Consider the following 18712-nt stretch of genomic DNA (forward strand, 5'->3'; position numbering starts at 1 on the left):
TGCTTCGATCAACTGCACTTTGTAAACAGATAGTGTGTGTTTTACAAATCAAAGGTTTGTAGCAACCTGCATCGAATAAGACTATCAGCACCATTTTTCCAACAGCATCTGCTCACCTCACGTCTCTGTGTCCTATTTTGGTAATTCATACAATTCAAACGTTTTCTTTATTATTATATTTGTTATGGTGATCTGTGATCAGTGATGTTTGATGTTATTGCTACAACTCACTGATGGCTCAGACAATGGTTGGCATTTTTTAGCAATGAAGCATTTTTAATTTTGTTATGTACATTGTGATTTTAGACATTATGCTATTGTACACAAATGGTGTAAACATAACTTGTATGTGCACTGGGAAAGCAAAAAACTTCATGTGACTCACTTTTTTGTGATATTCGCTTTATGAGAGTGGTATATCTCCCAGGTCTGTCTGTATTATTTTATGGGGCTGTTGTAAGAATGAAACAAGATAATAACTACAAAGTGCTCAGCACAGGGCTGGGCAGACAGAGCTCAATAAACTAAAACTACTGAAACCTCATAATTTATAGCAACTGTAAGATGCAGTCAATTTTTGGCAATTAGATTATGTATGTATAACCTATATATATATAGATGTGTGTGTGTATTACACACAAAAAAACTATACATATACACATAACTGTATGTGTATAATTATAGTTAGAACATTTTCCTTAATTGCACTTGGTTGACATCCTTAGCCTTTCTTATAGTCAGGTACTCGGCCAGGGCAGGGCACCTGGGACAGGTAGACCTCCCGCCTGTGCTTCTCAGCCGCTGGCTTTGTAGTTCCATTGACTGCCCTCCTGGGGCAGTGACGTAATTCTTCTTATCTGCCTTGGGTTAGGGGAATGACTGGGCCACAGGCACAACTGATATATTTCTGCTGCTCTCAGGTTTTTCTTGCAGTTATGAATGACAGAGAAATGCAAACAGCAGGGACTGTGTTAGTGCTGTCAAGTGATCTCCAAAAGGCCCCCTCCTCTCTTTTTTGAATATACTGGGGATTGAACCCGAGGACGCCTGCATGCTAAGCATGCGCTCTACCACTGAGCTATTACCCTCTCTGCAAAGAAGGCCCGTCTTATTTTGACTGCTTGGCTTGCAGTCATATGTTACATGCTTCAGAATCTGAAGACAGGATAAGCCAGAAACTGGGAAGGGAGCAGCACTCAGGCACAGCTCTTCTCGTGTGAGAGTGTCGTCCGTGTGATACTGCTATGTATGCACTGTATCACAAAGATGAATATGAATACGCTGATGCTAATATTTGGCCCTCTGGGGGCTAACATTTATTGAGTGCATGCTCTGTGCCAGGCCCTGTTATAATCACTTTACACCTATTAACCCTTTTAATCTTCACAACCCTATGAAGAGGCACTATTATTATTTTCCTTTTCCAGTAGTGAAAATGGCCCAGACAATTAAGAAACTTGCACAAGCCCACACAGCTTCAAAACTTCCATCGGTCTATATTGCATGACTTCTTTTAAGTTCTTCATCATTTTAACACTAATTTTTAGAAAAGACTTTAAATGATTAATTTCCTCAAGTTCTCAGGGTAGAAATATTTTTCCTGGAGGTGAGAAGGGAATGTGCAACAGGCTCACTGAATTTGGAGGCTCACCCGGTACAGGGGTGAGCCCTTGGATCAAGGATGTTTTGGCAGGCTTGTTAAGGATCCTCAGGGATCATTAAAAGACAAGATCATGTTTTACAAGGCTAAGGCAATGAATGGGGCTAGAATTAGAAGGTTCTGCTGATGGATTCTGTGGCTTTTTAAAAATTGAATTATAGTTAATTTACAATGTTGTGTTAGTTTCAGGTGTACAGCAAACTGATTCAAATTTTTTTTTCAGATTTTCTTTTTCAAGTTCTTTTCCATCATAGATTATTATAAGATATTGAATATGGTTCCCTGTGCTATACAATAGGCCCTTGTTGTTTATCTATTTTATATATTGTAGTCTTTATGTGTTAATCCCAAACTCCTAATTTATCTCTGCCCCTCCCTCTGTGGATTCTTTTCAGTGAGACATTTTTATATATTTCCAAGCCAAAAGCAGAGGTGTTTTTTTTTTTTAGGAATGATTAAAGTTCAGGGCTTGGGGAGGAGGAAGGGAAAAGAGAGCTTATCAGATCTTTTTCGGAATGAGACAAGAGTGTAACAATGAAACAAACCAACAATGAAACCTGCAGGGGTTCTCTCATTCCACTCCCTGAGCTGGCGGAGAACAAACACCCTTCTTCAAGGACTCCCTTCCTTGGTTTCCCCCCGAGTCCTGGACAGTTCTCTTCGGGATAATGTTTACCTGGAACAGAGCCTGCTGTCAACAGAAAGGCTCTATTTGGAATAAAGCTTCATGTAGGTCAGTCATTGAACTCTGAGTATCAGGTCATGCTGTGAAGGACCCATGGGGGAAGAGCAGAATATTCTCTCCAGTGGCGAATGAGACGAGTACACGGAGGAGGTGAACCCTGGCTTCTCTGGTGGACACGGGACTTCTGTCAACCGCGGAGAAACTGCATTTCTGAGCGCTGAGCGGGAGGGTCAGGCTCACAAAAATGTGGCTGCCTGTAGTCCACCCCTGGAAGGAGGCCTTATGATCGAAGACCCTAAAGGCCGACAGAGGTGATGTTGTGCCATGAGGGGGTGACAGAAGCGCCAGTGTGCCCCTGTGAAGGCTGTGACCAGAAGAGAGGATAAAATAGCTATCCCGCAAGTGGTGGAGGAGTGGGAGTGCCGAGTGGGGGGGGGCAACCCTAACTTCTCGAAATGCAAGGCAGGAAGCACCCCCGGAAAAGCAGGGTGGGTCGGGTTGGTGCTCCCGCGCCCCACGGGGTCACCAGGGAATCCGTAAGGAAGCTGCGTCAGGGCACGTACGCCAAGGTATTCACGTCCGCCACCGCGAACACACCCCGCAGCAGACAGGAGCCTTATCACTAAGAGTCAACAGTCACGGCGCGGATGATCCGGGGGACTGGAGAGGCGGGGTCATCGGGTGAACCCCACCTCTGCTTAGGGGGGAGTCTGGGATGAGAGCCATCCAGACACGCCCCCTCTTCCCAGCAGCTCCCCTCTCTGCCCACTTCTGTCCTTAGGGGGACAGACGCAGGCCCGCGGCCACGTGCCAAGGGAGGCAGGGCCACGAGGGAGGGGCAGGGGCCGGGGAGGCGGCTGAAGGTCCTTTCCGAGGCGGCCGCCGCGGCCCCTCCTTTAGACTCTGGACGTGCGGGGACCGGGGCCGCTCTGCCTCCGCCTTATAAGAAGCCCGGGCGCCGGAGGGCAGGGCGGCCCGGGAGGCGGGGACCAGGCCACCGCGGAGTCCAGGGCGCCGCGCCCCACCTGTCGCGGCGGCGCCGGGCGGTCGGCCGGGAGATGGGCCGCTACTCGGGCAAAACGTGCCGGCTGCTCTTCATGCTCGTGCTCACCGTCGCCTTCTTCGTGGCCGAGCTGGTGTCGGGCTACCTGGGCAACTCCATCGCGCTGCTGTCCGACTCCTTCAACATGCTGTCGGACCTGATCTCGCTGTGCGTGGGGCTGAGCGCCGGCTACATCGCCCGGCGCCCCCGCGGGGGCCTGGGCGCCACCTACGGCTACGCCCGCGCCGAGGTGGTGGGCGCGCTCAGCAACGCCGTCTTCCTCACCGCGCTCTGCTTCACCATCTTCGTGGAGGCCGTGCTGCGCCTGGCCCGGCCCGAGCGCATCGATGACCCGGAGCTGGTGCTCATCGTCGGCGCCCTGGGGCTGGCGGTCAACGTGGTGGGGCTGCTCATCTTCCAGGACTGCGCCGCCTGGTTCGCCTGCTGCGGCCGCCGCCGCCGCCAGCTGCAGCCGCGGCATCAGCAGCCGGCGGCCGGGGCTGCTTTCGGGGGTCCCCGGGAGGCCGAGGGCCACTGGCCCGCCCCCACCCCGCCAGCCCCCGGCCGCGATTCGGCCGTGACCCTCCGCGCGGCCTCAGTGGAGAGGAAGGACGAGAAGGGGGCGACCGTGTTCTCAAACGTAGCAGGTGCCTTTCGGTTGCATCCTCTGGACTGCGTTGCCCGTCCCTCCTCCCGCGCCCAGTCTCTTCCTGCTCATCCCACGCCCTCTTTTTCACCTGCTTGCTTTTTCTTTCTTTCTTTCTTTTTTAAAAAATCTATTTCCTCTGCAGTACGACTTTCAGTCTCTGCCGCTAACTGAACATATTTATTTTTCCGCCTGGATCCTCGGGCCTCCTTTGCCTCTTTTCCCTTCCCCCAATTCTCTCTGTAGAGGAGTATTGATTTTCGTGGAAATCAGTTATTGTTAGGCAACAGATAGCACTCTCCACCCGTCCCCCCTTCGTTGGATGCCATCTGCACTTTGCTTTTCTCCCTCCCCCTTTGCCCATCCTTCCACCCCCTTGGGAATATGGTTTAGGAATGGGGGTGGGTTCCCACTGCCTCTTTTTTGTTTTAATTGGAATGAAAGTGTGAATGAAGTCAAAGGAGAATCACAAGGCTGATTTCAAGGCCAAAATGTGCTACTGAGGGTTGGGATTGTGTGTTTGGAGAGGTGGGGGTCTGATCAGCTGGTAGGAATTTAAAATAACAAAACCTTTTTTTGAGTCCATTGGTTTTTTTTGTTTGTAGAACTCATACACAACACAAGGTTTCTTCTTTGAATGCAGGTGATTCTCTGAACACCCAGAATGAACCAGAAGAGATGATGAAAAAGGAGAAAAAGTCTGAAGCCCTGAATATCAGAGGTAGGATTGACTTGGGGTCCATTTGAAATCCTTTTCAGGGTGACATATGGACTTCATTTCTGTTTGCCTTTTCATAGGTGTGTTAGAAAGTAGGCCGTTTACATGCAGTCACTGTGACCTTAGTCTCTTGCCTAATCACTGCATCGATTTTGAGGGAGGCAAAGTTGCTAATGATTTATCCTCGCTCCACTTGGATCCATGCTAACGCCGCCTGCTCCAGGGCTTCCCAGATCAGTGGCATGCTGCTACTTGATTTTGCTGCTACTTGATTTTGCCCACCCGTGGAAACTGCTAACACAGAATGCAGCCTAGATGCACTGCACCTTCCCTTCCCAACTTCTTGGGCACAGATTTGAATTGAACATCATTTGGATAAAGGTTGGAAGGGAGTAAGTGGGCTGCTATCCAAGGTTGTGCCCCAAATGACATCGCTTGAATGACCCTCCTACCCTCAGTTATTTCTGCCAGAAATCTGCTTCTGTGAGGGGTCTGTTGGCCCACCTGTATCTGCACCTCCAGGCCGGAAGTGGGGGTTCTGATGAGGCATGTGGAAAGCACATCACTAGGATTCCTCCTCCCACGTGCTCCAGGTCACATGCCCAGGGCGAGGCTCAGCCCAAGGAGATCAGACGTGCTTTTCTCACAGGACACCAGCATATTTCACTGCATCTCCCCTTCCCAACTTCTTGGGCATAGATTAGCTTCAGAGTAATGCAACAAGGATGAATCTCCAATCTGACAAAGAATTTCAGTAAAGATTATGCAAAGACTATGATGTTTAGGTGGTCTGGGGAAGCCTGTAGGGGGAGCTAAGAGGGAAAAAAAATACAAAGAAACACTAGTGACGCAGGAGACGCCTTTATTTCAGTCTCATATCTGTTTCATGAAGTGACACCCAGGACGGAAAATCAGAAAAGGACAGCAACACATGAGTTCCTAAAAGTTTCTCAATCAATTAGTTTTAAAAATTTAACTGCAATAGGGGAATTCCTTAAAAAGTGTGGTGGTGAATCTTTTTGGAGAGAGAATCTATGATGAAAACTCATAATCCTTTAATTTATCCTTTTTTAAGCTTCAGTTTAAATATCCATATATGTATGTGTGTGTGTGTGTGTGTGTGTATGTGTGTGTGTGTGTGTGTGTATAGTGGGTTTTTAAGCTGGAGTTCATCACCATAGCACTTCACCTTTTCAAACCACATTCTGTTAACTGTTCTTTTTTAAACTGAGATAGAATTGGCATAGAACATATTAGTTTCAGGTGTACAACGTAATGACTGGATCTTGGTATATACTGTGAAACGATCACCACAATGGCTGGTTAACCTCCATCATCATACATTTGTGTATGTGTGTGTGTGTGTGTGTGTATGTGTGTGTGATGAGAACTTTTAAGATCTACTCTCTTGGCAACTTTCAAATATACGATACAATATTATTAATTATAGTCACCATGATGTACCTTGCATCTCCATGACTTATTTATCTTATAACTGGAAGTTTGTACCTTTTGACTCCACTCGCTCATTTTACCTACCCTACCCCCCATGTCTGTCAACCACCAATCTGTTCTCTATATCTGTGAGCTTGTTGTTTTTACGATTCCACATATAAGTGATACTATTGATTATTCATTCTTCCCTTATGTTACAGAGAAAAGAACAGGTAGGTGGAAAGAAGCTGAGAAGGAACAGTAGACCCCAGTAGCTATTGGGACCGTGTTTGGAAGGCATAGTGCAAGGGAAACTCGTACGAGCTTGCTAACTTTCAGTCCACATTGAATGGAGCTCCTGGGTACAAAAATGCCAGTGGTAAAACGCCTTGCTGTACCTGGCTGAGACCTGTCGGTCCACAGGTACTGACAAAAGTGCACCTCAAGCTTCCAACAGAGGTCAATAATGCAGTGGCAGAAAGGTTGGGATTTGGGTGCAAGCTGCCTGGTTTTGGGTCCTGGCCCTGCCACCTGAGAACAGTGTAACTTTGCAAGTTATCAAACCTCTCTAAGTCTCCAACTGCCACATCTTTAAAATGAGGGTAAGAATAGTACCCATTTCATGGGGTTGTGTAAAGGGCCCAGGCACATGGGAGGAAGGCTAGCTAATGTTGTGATGGCGTGCGTACTTTGTGCTGGCCCCATTCAAGAATGAGTCACTTAGCACTCGTAATGACCTTAGGAGGTGGGTCCTATTGTCAGTCCTGTAGTGAGTGGCATTTCCAGGCTCCAGCCTAAGCTGCTGCAGTCCAGGTGAGCTCAGTGCCCTGGCCGTGGCTCACAGGAGCCTTCCCAGATTTTGGGCTAAGGGAGAGGCTGGCCTCACCTTGCATTCTGTGCCCTTATCTTAGAGCCATGATTCAGGGAAGGGCCAGTTTCTCTTGTTCCAATGGAATAAAAAAGAATGCCTTCTAGGAAACGCATGCCATCTTCTTTAAAGCGCATTCCTTCAAAAATCTTCAGTGCCCTTTGTAGTGGTTGATTTTATTTCATAGGATCAAATATAATACATTAAAAAAAGGTTGCAATGGAGTGTCAGAAAGACAATCAATCCTTTGTATTTCAGTGTAACTATAAAGAGATGAATAACAACCCTGGCATCGTTTGAAAATCAACCTCGCTCTAGGAGATGTTTCTCTTTAATTCTTATTTTTTTTCTCCCAATGAGAAGGATCTCTCATCTTTCCGCAGCCACGGGCTAATGCCTAGTGCTAATGCTGTGTTTCCAGCTGTTCCGCAAATATGGCAGGACTGATGGCTTTTCAAAGTGCTGAGACTCACGTCAAATTTCAACTTATGTCACATTGCCATGCAATATGCCAGTGTTTTGGTTTTGCTTTTATTTAAAGATGGCAAGTGAGGGCTAAGTGCCCTGCTGTTGCCAAGCTACCTTGTGAAACTAATGACTCATCAGCTGATGGGACTGTCTAGCAGGTGGCAATCTCTGTCTCTTAGGTGGTGCTGCCTGATTTCACTCTCCTAGTCACGGAGGGGTTCACGTCAGGGTCTGTGCAGAAACCTTTACTGCATCTAGAAAGAGTTCCCAACACTGCTAGCATCCAAGAGCTTGCTGTTCCGTGCCAGCGCTCTTTTCCAGATGTTTCCATCCTTCTCTTCAGCTCTTTCCTGCCTCACCCCCTCCCTACCCCTGAGCGACCTCCCCGGCCCATCCCCTCCCCCCTCCATTTCAGGCACATGTACAGTGAGGGGAGGAGGGTTTAGTCTAGCGGATCTGGTTTGAGTTCTGCTTCTGCTTTTCACTAGATAGATGGTGACTGTGGGCAAGAAACATAACCTCTCTGAGCTTCAGTTCCTTTGTCTACGTGATGGGGATGATAGGAGTGCCGACATCACCGTGTTGCGGTGCGAGGCACCTGGCTGGTTGGATCAGCACAGAGGATCCATCAAGGAATCACGTCCATTATTATCATCGCCTCCCCATCAGTTCTGTACACTTCTCAGTAGGTTTTCAGATGCTGTTTCACGTCCTCGTCAGAGCTCGCCTCTGCGAGAAGTGAAGCAGACGTTATCATCATCCCGGTTCCACCGCTGAGAATCTTGTTTCTCGGAGACGTTGACTTTCACAAGGTCTGTGACTCATAGAGGCTGTCAGCTCTGAGTCTGAATGTAGTGCATGCATCTCCCATCACATCAGCCACGTTACGTGACAAGTGCGTCTCCATCCGCAGCCTCCCTCGGGTTCTCTGCTTGGAACGCCGTCTGGCTGAGTTCCCTCTGCCTGGAACGTCACTACCTTCTGAAGTCTGTCTCCTCTTCAGAGTCCTGCCCAAGTTGCCCATCTCGCCAGAAGTCTTCCCTGAGACTCCTCTATCTTCTCGGGCGAATAATCCTCTCCCTAGAAGTTACTGATACTCTTATCTCAGAATCCAGCCAGTGGCTGTGTTCCCCAGAGGACAATGACCATCTTTGCATGGGCCCCAGAAAACACACTGCAATAACCAAATCTCAGGAATTTAATGCAATGATGCTGTAAGCAATTTTTCATGCTGAAAGTCATGCGAGTTTAGGTCATAGAATCGATTTAGTAGAGTATGACTGACATTTAAAAAATTAACTTGAATTGAATGAAATAGAATAGAAAATAGTAATACATCATATGTAAGTACAGTTTTTAAATTTTTTTCACTAAACATTTGTTTCTGTGTTTGTGCTTGGGCTAGGATGCAAAGGATGATTCTTACTTTGGTTGATGTGAAAAATAAGTTTAACACTCTTTTATGCAATTCTTAGGGGCTAATAGTGAGATTTCTCAGAAGGAGAACCTGAAACTGGAATTTAGGACTTAGATGAGGTAGGATGCACAGTGGTTCTCTAGTCAGACTAGAGACATATCTCCAGACTTATATCTCCCCTTAGACACTTTGTAGCTGTGTGATCTCGGATCAGTTACTTAGCTACTCTGTGCTTCAGTTTCCTCATTTGTAAAATGAAGAGAGTGACCACTTCAGAGAGTCCTTAAGAGGACTTAACATATAAATACAGGCAACATTATAACAGTGTCTGGTGCATACATGTTAGCTGACTTATTATTATTTAGTAAAAGGCAAGACTTACTCTATGTTGTGGGAGTTACCAAACAGAAAATAGTTTTTTGTTGAGTGCCTAGATTGTGTACGTCCAGTGCTAAAATATAAACAAAGGAAATGCAGGGTACAACCCTCATCCTCACATTGCTTATAGTCTAATGGAAGAAACAAGGCTGATATCCGTAAAAAAGAGAGTAACAGACGACGGTCTCATGCAGTGAGAATGATGTCGAGTGCATATAGGAAATATTTGGTCTTCATATTTTTATGGTAGTGTTTTGTGCTGCCCTGGAGAAGGTTAAAGCTTTGATCTTCAGTTCTTCCTGAGGGAACAAGGTGTAAAGACCAACTTTAGGGAATGTTTTGAGTTTCTCTTTGTAGCCGAGGACAGAGACTGGGGAGTAAGATGCTCCTCGGGGTGGGTGGGTGGAAGGGGACACAGAATTTACAAGCGGGACTATTTAATGTATTTATTGAATCAGGATCATGGTACCTTAAAGAAACAGCCAGAAGGAGATGTAGTGATTCTTTTTATTCTTGTATTTTTGGGGGGAGGGGGAAGTTGTCACGGATCGCATTTAGTATGTTTATAAAATATCATTTGACCTATGATGCTACTCAGAATCCTAGAAGGGTTGCCAAGAAGCACTAGCCTCTTCCAAGTGAGGGTGTTCAGTTGTAGCCTTGAGTGAGTTGTTCGTATTTTGGATTATTATTAATTCTACTAAGGGATTTTGTGGGATCCTTGGAGATACAAAGAAGATTCTTTCTTTCTTTCTTTCTTTCTTTCTTTCTTTCTTTCTTTCTTTCTTTCTTTCTTTCTTTCTTTCTTTCTTTCTTTCTGTATAGTTGATTTACAATATTCTGTTAATTTCTGGAGTATAGCAAGTTGATTCAATTATACATATATATACAGATTATTTTTCATATTATTTTCTATTATGGCTTATTACAGGATATTGAGTATAGTTCCCTGTGCTGTACAGTAAGACCTTGTTGTTTGTCTATTTATATACAGTAGTTTGTATCTGCTATTCCAGACTCCTAATTTATCCCTCCCCCACTCCCTTTCCCCTTTGGTAACCATAAGTCTATGAGTCTGTTTCTGTTTTGTAAATAAGTTAATTTGTATCATTTTTTAGAGTCCATATATAAGATATATATTTGTCTTTCTTTTTCTAACTTACTTCAGTTAATGTGATCATCTCGAGGTCCATCCATGTTGATGCAAATGGCATTATTTCATTCTTTTTTTATGGCTGAGTAGTATTCCATTGTAGAAATATACTACTTCTTTTTTACCCAGTCATCTGCTGATGGACCTTCATGTTGCTTCCATGTCTTGGCTTTGTAAATAATGCTGCTATCAAAGCAGATCTTCCTTAATCCATGTGCTTTCTTCTAGAGCAATACTCTGGAGATTTATGTTCATTTGAATCACCTGGGGATCTTCCTAAAATGCAGAATCAGATTCAGTAGCTCAGAGGTAGGGCCTGAGATTCTGCATTTCTCACAAACTTCCATGGGATACTGATGCCGCTGGTCTGTGAACCGTACTTTGAAGAGCAAGATTCTCATGCTGCTTTCTGTTAAAAAACAATAACAACAAAAAAAAAACCCTTTTTAAAAAAAATTGACATACTGTTATACTTGATAATCCTTCTGACAAATCTTCACCTAATTCACTAAACCCCAGCGTGGTCTACATCTTACAAGTAATCGGACACTTAGATTGTCTTTAGATCTTCTTTACTGGGATGACTTCTGTATCATAATCGAAACTTTTCAAAGCAGTTACCTTAAGTAAAGGCATCTACAATTTTTGTTATCATCTGTAGAATTTAACGTTTTTTTAAAATCATGGCTCTTTATCTAGTGGGACTGTTGCTGGAGTCACTGTTCTGGGGAACCTCTTAAACCAGATGCAGTTTAAATGACCACGGGCTGAGAGAGAAGTAGGTAAATGCGTGCAGGGAAGGGGAAAGTGAGGCAAGGTGGAGGGAAGGCAAAGCAATAGAAGATCCCCTCTCTTGATCTATTTTAGTTCCCTCTCCCCTTAAAAATGTTTGAAGCAATTTAAAGCACAGACACTTGTCAGAAAGGGGAAAAAAAAAAATTTGCACAGCCTGTGTTTTCTGGCTTGGTGCCCTCTGATGGGCGGTGGGTGGCCGCAGAGTGGCACCCTGACCTGGCACTGTCCCTCTCCCACAGGGCAGGTGTCTGCAGCTCAGAGTCTTCCTAAGTTGTTCCAGGTTCTCTGGGTCCTGTGATTTTGTTTTCTGAGATACCGTTGCCACTGTTTCTGCATTTGAATCCATCCAAAAAGAAAACAAATAACCGCAGTAGTCGTCGACTGGGAAGCCAGGTCAGTGAGTGTCACACAGCTCCCCAACGTGGATCTGCACTTTAGAGGTCTTTCTTTCTTCCTCGCAGGGGTACTTTTACATGTGATGGGAGATGCCCTGGGATCGGTGGTTGTAGTGATCACGGCCATCATATTCTATGTGCTTCCCCTAAAACGTGAGGACCCGTGTAACTGGCAGTGCTACATCGACCCCAGCCTGACTGTCGTCATGGTCATCATCATTTTGTCATCTGCCTTCCCACTCATCAAGGAGACTGCTGCCATCCTGCTGCAGATGGTCCCCAAAGGCGTCAACATGGAAGAGCTGAGTAAGCTGGACAATTCTGATCTCAAACCACTGCCCGCTTAATGTTCTTCAGTCCTGAGGGCCAGCATGATGTCAGAAGAGTGTTGGATTTATGTATTCTGATATGCTTTAAATCACTGAGCAACAGAGACATCCATGATACGCTCTGTAGCCTGCTACGGTAGCTCACAGCTCCAAGAAACAAAGGTCCTTTGCAGCCCATGATTCTCTGATTCTACTGCAAATTTTTGAAAATGTAATGCTTTGGCAATACCTATTCCTTGGCTGTTTATTTACCTTCATGTCAGAGATTTATTTTAACTCAGATAAAGCTATGCTGCCCATAACTTGATTTTTATTCTCCCTGTTCTGAAAACATGAGACGTTCATTCATTCATTTGCTAGATCCAGCTTTCTAGTTAATCGATTTTTATGGGCATGCAGTCACCACGTGTCTCATAACACAGTGAAATGGACCGTGTTTCAGTCCAGATCATTCATGGCCTCATTCAGTAATGAAATCTGTTTCCTTGCTTTGCTCAAATAGCAGGTCAAACTCTCATTTTAGTTTATGTGCATCAGAGGATAGAATTTTCAGAGACTTTGTAAAATTTCTAAACAGGAATGCTCCAGATGTTGGTGAGAAACTGAATGTGTAACTTTATTTCTAGAGTTTCTAAATGGAGATTATGTTTTTATAGAAAACAACAAGTTTTTATGCATCTTTGCTCTTTTTGTAGCTATCACTGCTTCAACAGCAAGCCAGTAAACAGGAACGAGGGCCTAAGCCCACTCTGCAGCTGAAAGTTGAAAGACTTTATTTCACGACAAATACCTGAAATTTAGTTGATTTACAATTCTGCGTTAGTTCCTGGTGTACCGCGTAATGATTCAGTTACACACACTAACACACACACGCATATTCATTTTCATATTCTTTTTCATGATAGGTTATTACAAGATATTGAATGTAGTTCCCTGTGCTATACAGTAGGACCTTGTTTATCTCTTTTATAGACAGTAGTGTGTATCTGCTAGTCCCAAACCCCTAACTGATATTTGATGGGTCTTAATATATTGTACGGCCACGGCTAGACTTCCCTCTTGGAAGGCATGATTTCCGGTGAGACTGTTCTGTGAAGGTCACAGTCCTGCTGGCCCTTTGTCTAATGGTGCTCTTCCCACAGTCTTTCCCCTGGATGCTCTATTTGCCTCTTTTTTCTTTTTTTCCTACCTCTTCTTTGGCAGCATTGGTTAGTTTATCTGTCTCTGAGAGCCAGTTAAGTGTGGTCAGGTCTCCAGCTGCTTTACTGCACAGGGTTACGGCAGTCAGCCCCCGTGTCCTACTCTGTGCGCAGTGCTGCTGGCAGTGGAGGGAGAAAGCGAAGGAGCTGATACACAGCATCGTTTTCCTTGTAAGGGCTTGTATCCCAGTGGGGAAAAAACAAAACACACACACACACACAACAATTTGAGATATATGTTGGTTGCATTGCCTTTTAACAAAGTAATATATATATAAAAGCAGATATTTAAAATCTTGTGGTAGCAATAGCAACACTTTCATGGTACTTATTACATGCTAGGTAGTACTGTTCTAAGTACTTTACTTATATTAACTCATTTTAATCCTTAATAATCATATGAGGGGCTGTCACTATCATTCCTCATTTATAAATGAGGAAACTAAGGTTCAGAGGGACTGGGTGAATTACCCAAGGTCATGCAGGTCGTCTAAACTTGGAATTGAACTCTCATTGGCTGTAGGTTGCTCATAACCACTATTCAGGACCATTGTTCTAAAAACATACTCATTTTAGAAAGGTAGAAAATATAGAAGAGACTAAATAAGAAAATAGAAATCTCTCATAATCTTGTCGCCCAGAAATTACCACTGTTAATATTTTTGCATCAATCATTTGATAAAACAAGCTTTTATCTGCCTCAAAAATTTTGTTTTGAGTCTATACACTGATGTTTCATTGACAAAAAGATTATGCCATATATACAGTCTAGCTATTTGCTTTTTTACTTAAAAATACCTCATATATTTTTCCTCATATCCTTAAATATGCAATGTATTTTTCCACAGCGGTGTCATATTCTGTTGTGTGATTGATTTAACTATCTCTTTGTTGCTTCCATTTTTTTTTTCTTGTACATAAATATTTGATTATTTCCTTTAGGTTAAATTCCTAGTGTTAGAATTGCTGGTAAAGGTTTTTATCCATAGTACCAAATCCCCTGTAAAAAAGGCTTCCTACATTATAGTCCCATGGCCGTCCATCAGAGCATCCATTCCCTTGTAACCTTGACAACCCTGGGCATCTGCTGGTGGGTGGGGGGTTGCTGTGACACTTAGTTTCTCAAATTGCCTTTTATGGGCTAACAGTGTTTGGTAGAGGAATTCAGAGAGGAGGAAAACGGTTATGGGAAAATGTACCCATATAGATCCAGCTATTTTTCTTCCTGTTATTGTTAGTAACTACATCATTCTGGTGAGAATGCTTCAAGGGACAATGTCCCTTCCGTGGTGGCTCCATGTTTCAATGAGAGCCCTCATCTTGGCTCCTGTTTGCTCTTTCCTATTCTAGTGAGTAAACTCTCTGCCGTGCCTGGAATCAGCAGTGTGCATGAAGTTCACATCTGGGAACTTATAAGTGGGAAGATCATTGCCACTCTGCACATCAAGTATCAGCAGGACACGGGGGATCAGGATGCCAGTCTAAAAGTTCGAGAAATCTTCCACAACGCGGGAATCCATAACGTGACCATCCAGTTTGAGAAGGTGGACCTGAAGGAGCCCCTGGAGCAGAAGGACTTGCTGATGCTCTGCAGTTCACCCTGCATCTCCAAGGGCTGTGCCAAGCAGCTCTGCTGTCCCCCTGGGGCACTGCCTCTGGCGCACGTCAATGGCTGTGCTGAGCACAATGGCTGTCCCCCACTGGACATGTCCCGAAGTGATGGCCTCGGTGGACGAGAAGCAACAGAAGTGGCTATTGAAGTGTCTTTGGCAGGTGGTCTGAGTGACCATGGACAAGCGCTTAGCAAAACTCGGGAGGACTTGCGTTATGTCAATAGCACACATTTTTAATCTGACGCTCACATAAGTAAGACTGCATAGATGAGGCACTTTGGAACCACTAGCTCAGTTTGTGGGAAGAGCTTTGTGGGTTGTGGACAGTGACCAGACCCACAGTGGGTGCACTCTGTGTTCTGTAAGGGGTTTGGCTGTTTGGGATGTTAGTTGAACTTGCCTGTGAATTTTGACGTGACAGAGAACCTTTTTACGTTATCTTGGGTGTCTTCATGCTGCTCTTCAAGTTTTGTTGGAACGTGTATTTTCCGAAGCAGATGCACTAGTACTTACATCCGGGACATTGAAGGCTGGGACTTAATGATTGTGGACACAGGACTCAAAGTAGTTTTTGTTTCAAATGGAGCAGAATGTCTAGCTGACTCACAGGCACACACATAGCTAAGAACATCGAAAAAAACTTAGAAACTGAAAAAGCCGTATCCCTTTCCTTCCACCGGGAGGCCGTCAAAGGGGGAGGTTAGGTAGACCTCCCGCTGCGGACCTTTTTTTCTCTTTGACTCATTTTTAAGTAAATGTAAAATGAATACCTAGTAAGGTAGAAAATCTGAGAACATTAGAGGAAGTTGAGTTTATTGGGGCTGCGGAAAAGGAAGCAAATCTGTTTGGACCGTTTTTTCCTTTTGTGAGGTGGAGACAAAAATGCTCACTTTCTGCTGGGAACTGCGGTAGGGTGTTTCAGGTGTTTAAATATACAAGATGCTTTTTTTGTTTTCACTCTGAAGTGTGGGAATCTTTCTACTTTAAATATGACACAGTGCTTATCTACTGTCTTTTAGAGTCAGTCCAGTTGGGACTGTTTTCATTTATTGCTTATTAGTGATTTACTTATTTGCCCAAATTTCTTTTTGAGTCTCCTTTTATATGATCACATTGATCTACGTAGCATTTACCAGGAGAGAATGGATATTCCTGGGGTAGAGGAATCTATGGCACTGAGTGTGCATCCTTGCCAAAAACGAAAAAGAAATAAGCTAGATTGACTTTTCTTTAATTAGACATATTTTAAAGTATTTATTATAGTTTTCAACTCATAATTTGATGGAAAAAGTGTTTGTCCAAGGGAGAAATGAGAATTAATTAAATTGCTGCCTTTAATGTGTTTTGAGGAGCTTACACTTTCTTTTATGTCTCTGACCCGTATTACCAAGTTCAAATAAATACATTAGAATCTGACTTGGTTCCATAACAACCTGTGTTAGTACTGGAGAAACATCTGTTATGTATGTAACAAACTGTTCAGGCAACGATTATTTTAACCAGAACAGTCCCAGAATAGGTATAAGGAAATGGGAGGTGCCCCACCAGAGAACCAGAATCTTCTTTGACGGGCTGCAAAATTGACTACAAAGGATCATCTCTTAGGTGCTGAAGTACTGAGTCCTGTTTAGAATCTGCACAGTACTCAGCAGAAATGCTGGGTGGGTAACAGGAAAAGCATCCAAAGTTTTCAGCACAAGCATTATTTAAAAAACTGCATCTTAGTTTTAAATTCTAAGGCTGAAATAAGGAAGCAACTGTGATGAGTGGGAAAGGAAAATCTTTATTCCTTGAAAATGTTTATCTGAGTTTACATTGGCCATGAATTAGGCAAAGAGGAAAAAAATGCCTAAATATGTTTTTATCCCTAAGAGTTTATTAAGTATATATACTTAACAGTATTATATAGTATATAATATAGTGTATGTATACTTCATAGCTAAAACAGGGGTGAATACAAGACAACATTTTTGTTTTTAATGTTAAAATTATGGCAGGTACTCACACAAAACAGAGGATTCTTTATGAAACTTACCTCAGTGATATGTGGACCAAATTCTCATATATCAATGTTGGCTGAGATGCTCTGACTGGAGCCAAAGGAGAAAGCTGTTTCTCACTTCCGAATTTAAAGGTCTAATTTGATTTCATATCGTTCTGCTCTTACTAAAAGGGAAAAATTATCATCTTCTAGTTTCTGTGCAACTGGCTGAAGGGCTGCATGCTAGTTTACATCCCAGTAATGTTCTTGAATTAGCCTCTAAAGCATTTTTCTGGAAAGCAAAAGGCACTTAATTCCCATCTAATTAAATCTAACCTCAGAAAATTATCTTGATGGACACTTATGAACATACCAAATTATGGGGTACAGTCAATGTGAAATAATACCTTTGGCAGACAGCTTGGCTCGGTGTGTTGAATACTTTCCAAACAAGCTAATTTAGGGCAATATTTGTGTATCCGGCGAGGTGCTGGCTTGTGCTTGTGATGCCTGCCGTGTGGCCTTTTTACATGAGTTTTACTCTCTCTTTCGTTGTCCCGCATTTTAATTCTCCCAAGGAAACGCCAGAGTTTTCTTTCTCCCTTTGAATCAGCCCTGAGTGGTGGCAGCAGTGTCCGAGGAACAGTGGACTTAAACCACACTGTTTTTTTCTGAGATGAGAAGAATATTGCTATTCAGTTTAGCATTCCTATGTGCTTAGGTTAGTTCCAGAAAATTCTTTCTCTTTTCTTCTAGGAACTGAAAATAATTTTTTAAGAGTCTAGGGAATCTTCTGTGTGTCGGGTCAGCCTTGGGTGTGCTACCCTGGGGACACAGGGCATGGCACTTCCCATGGACTCCTGTTTCTATGCAAAGAGTCATTTCCACAGTGTTTCAGCACCAGCTTTAGGAAACATGACGTCTGCTTATTTATTTTCCCATTTCAACTCTCTTTTTGAAAATAGAGGTTACTTTATTTTTCAAAATATTTGGACATTATGAATACCCATAGAACTAGGAGGCTCCATTGTTGATAGAAAAAAATATTACTCCTTTAATTTTTTTGATAAAATAGCAATAAAATAGGGAGACATTGAGGAAGAATTTAATGTATTCTCCATACTTAGATACTTAGTTACTTTTTTCCTTTTTCTTTCTTTCTTTTCTTTCTCTCTCTCTCTCTTTTTTTTTGCCATGAGCTGGCCAAACTCCAGTGGGGGTAAGTCAGGAATCTCAAGTTCAGTAGAAATGGGTGTTTTGAATGGCAGAGAAATCATCGAGGTAGATTTTGGATTATCACAAGGCAGCTGCCTTTTGAGGTAGTAAGAGCTTTCGTTATGCGTTTTCAATTTCTGTGTTATCGATGTTTTGAACCGGATAATTCCTTGTAGTGTGGGGCTGTCCTGTGCATTGTAGGGTTTTTAGTAGTATCTTTTGGTCTCTAACCCCAGATGCCAGTAACATCCCCCAAGGTTGTGACAACCAACAATACCTCCGACATTGCCACGGATTCCCTGGGGAGCAGAATTGCCTCTAGGTAGGAGCCACTGACGTCCGACTTCACCTAAGGGTACTTGAGGGGTATTGTTGACGGAAGCCCTTCTAAGGCCCAACAATCCTTTGAATATAATCAACCTGCAGAATTTGCTTTTTAAAGAAATATTTTTAAAGGTGAGATCAAACTATAAAAATTACAGTTGTCTTTACGTAGGAACTTGGATATTTAAAGAAAAATGTAATGTGGAAAATAAAGCCCTTACAAACCGGATGATACAGTTCAGTCGATATAACAGTGAATGAAAAAGCGTTTGCTCTCACTGTGCTGTGAGGATCCCTTCAACTCATGAACATTCTCAGCTTGATGTACCCACTACCGAATGAGAATGCGTTACACCAGCACAACTGATTCTTGGAGTTAAGGCGTTGAATTT

The 18712-nt window shown here is 43.6% G+C and overlaps 1 protein-coding gene across 3 annotated transcripts in view; it reads left to right on the forward strand.

The window, feature by feature from the left end:
- SLC30A10 (solute carrier family 30 member 10) overlaps positions 1-18414 on the forward strand; it is a 31612-nt gene extending 13198 nt beyond the window's left edge. Inside the window, exons 1-4 of one of the 3 annotated variants that reach the window (XM_031438393.2) lie at positions 3395-4034; positions 4677-4754; positions 11726-11965; positions 14538-18414. In XM_031438393.2, the coding sequence (XP_031294253.1) occupies positions 3404-4034; positions 4677-4754; positions 11726-11965; positions 14538-15037 (1449 nt within the window). In that variant the 5' untranslated portion in view covers positions 3395-3403 and the 3' untranslated portion in view covers positions 15038-18414. Of the gene's footprint in view, positions 1-3394; positions 4035-4638; positions 4755-11725; positions 11966-14537 lie in introns of those variants that run through there. The other 2 variants (XM_064477283.1, XM_064477282.1) reach the window with 2 other exon arrangements.
- The last annotated feature ends 298 nt before the right edge of the window (positions 18415-18712 follow it).

The sequence above is a fragment of the Camelus dromedarius genome, chromosome 21, assembly GCF_036321535.1.
Source record: "Camelus dromedarius isolate mCamDro1 chromosome 21, mCamDro1.pat, whole genome shotgun sequence".
NCBI lineage: Eukaryota > Metazoa > Chordata > Mammalia > Artiodactyla > Camelidae > Camelus > Camelus dromedarius.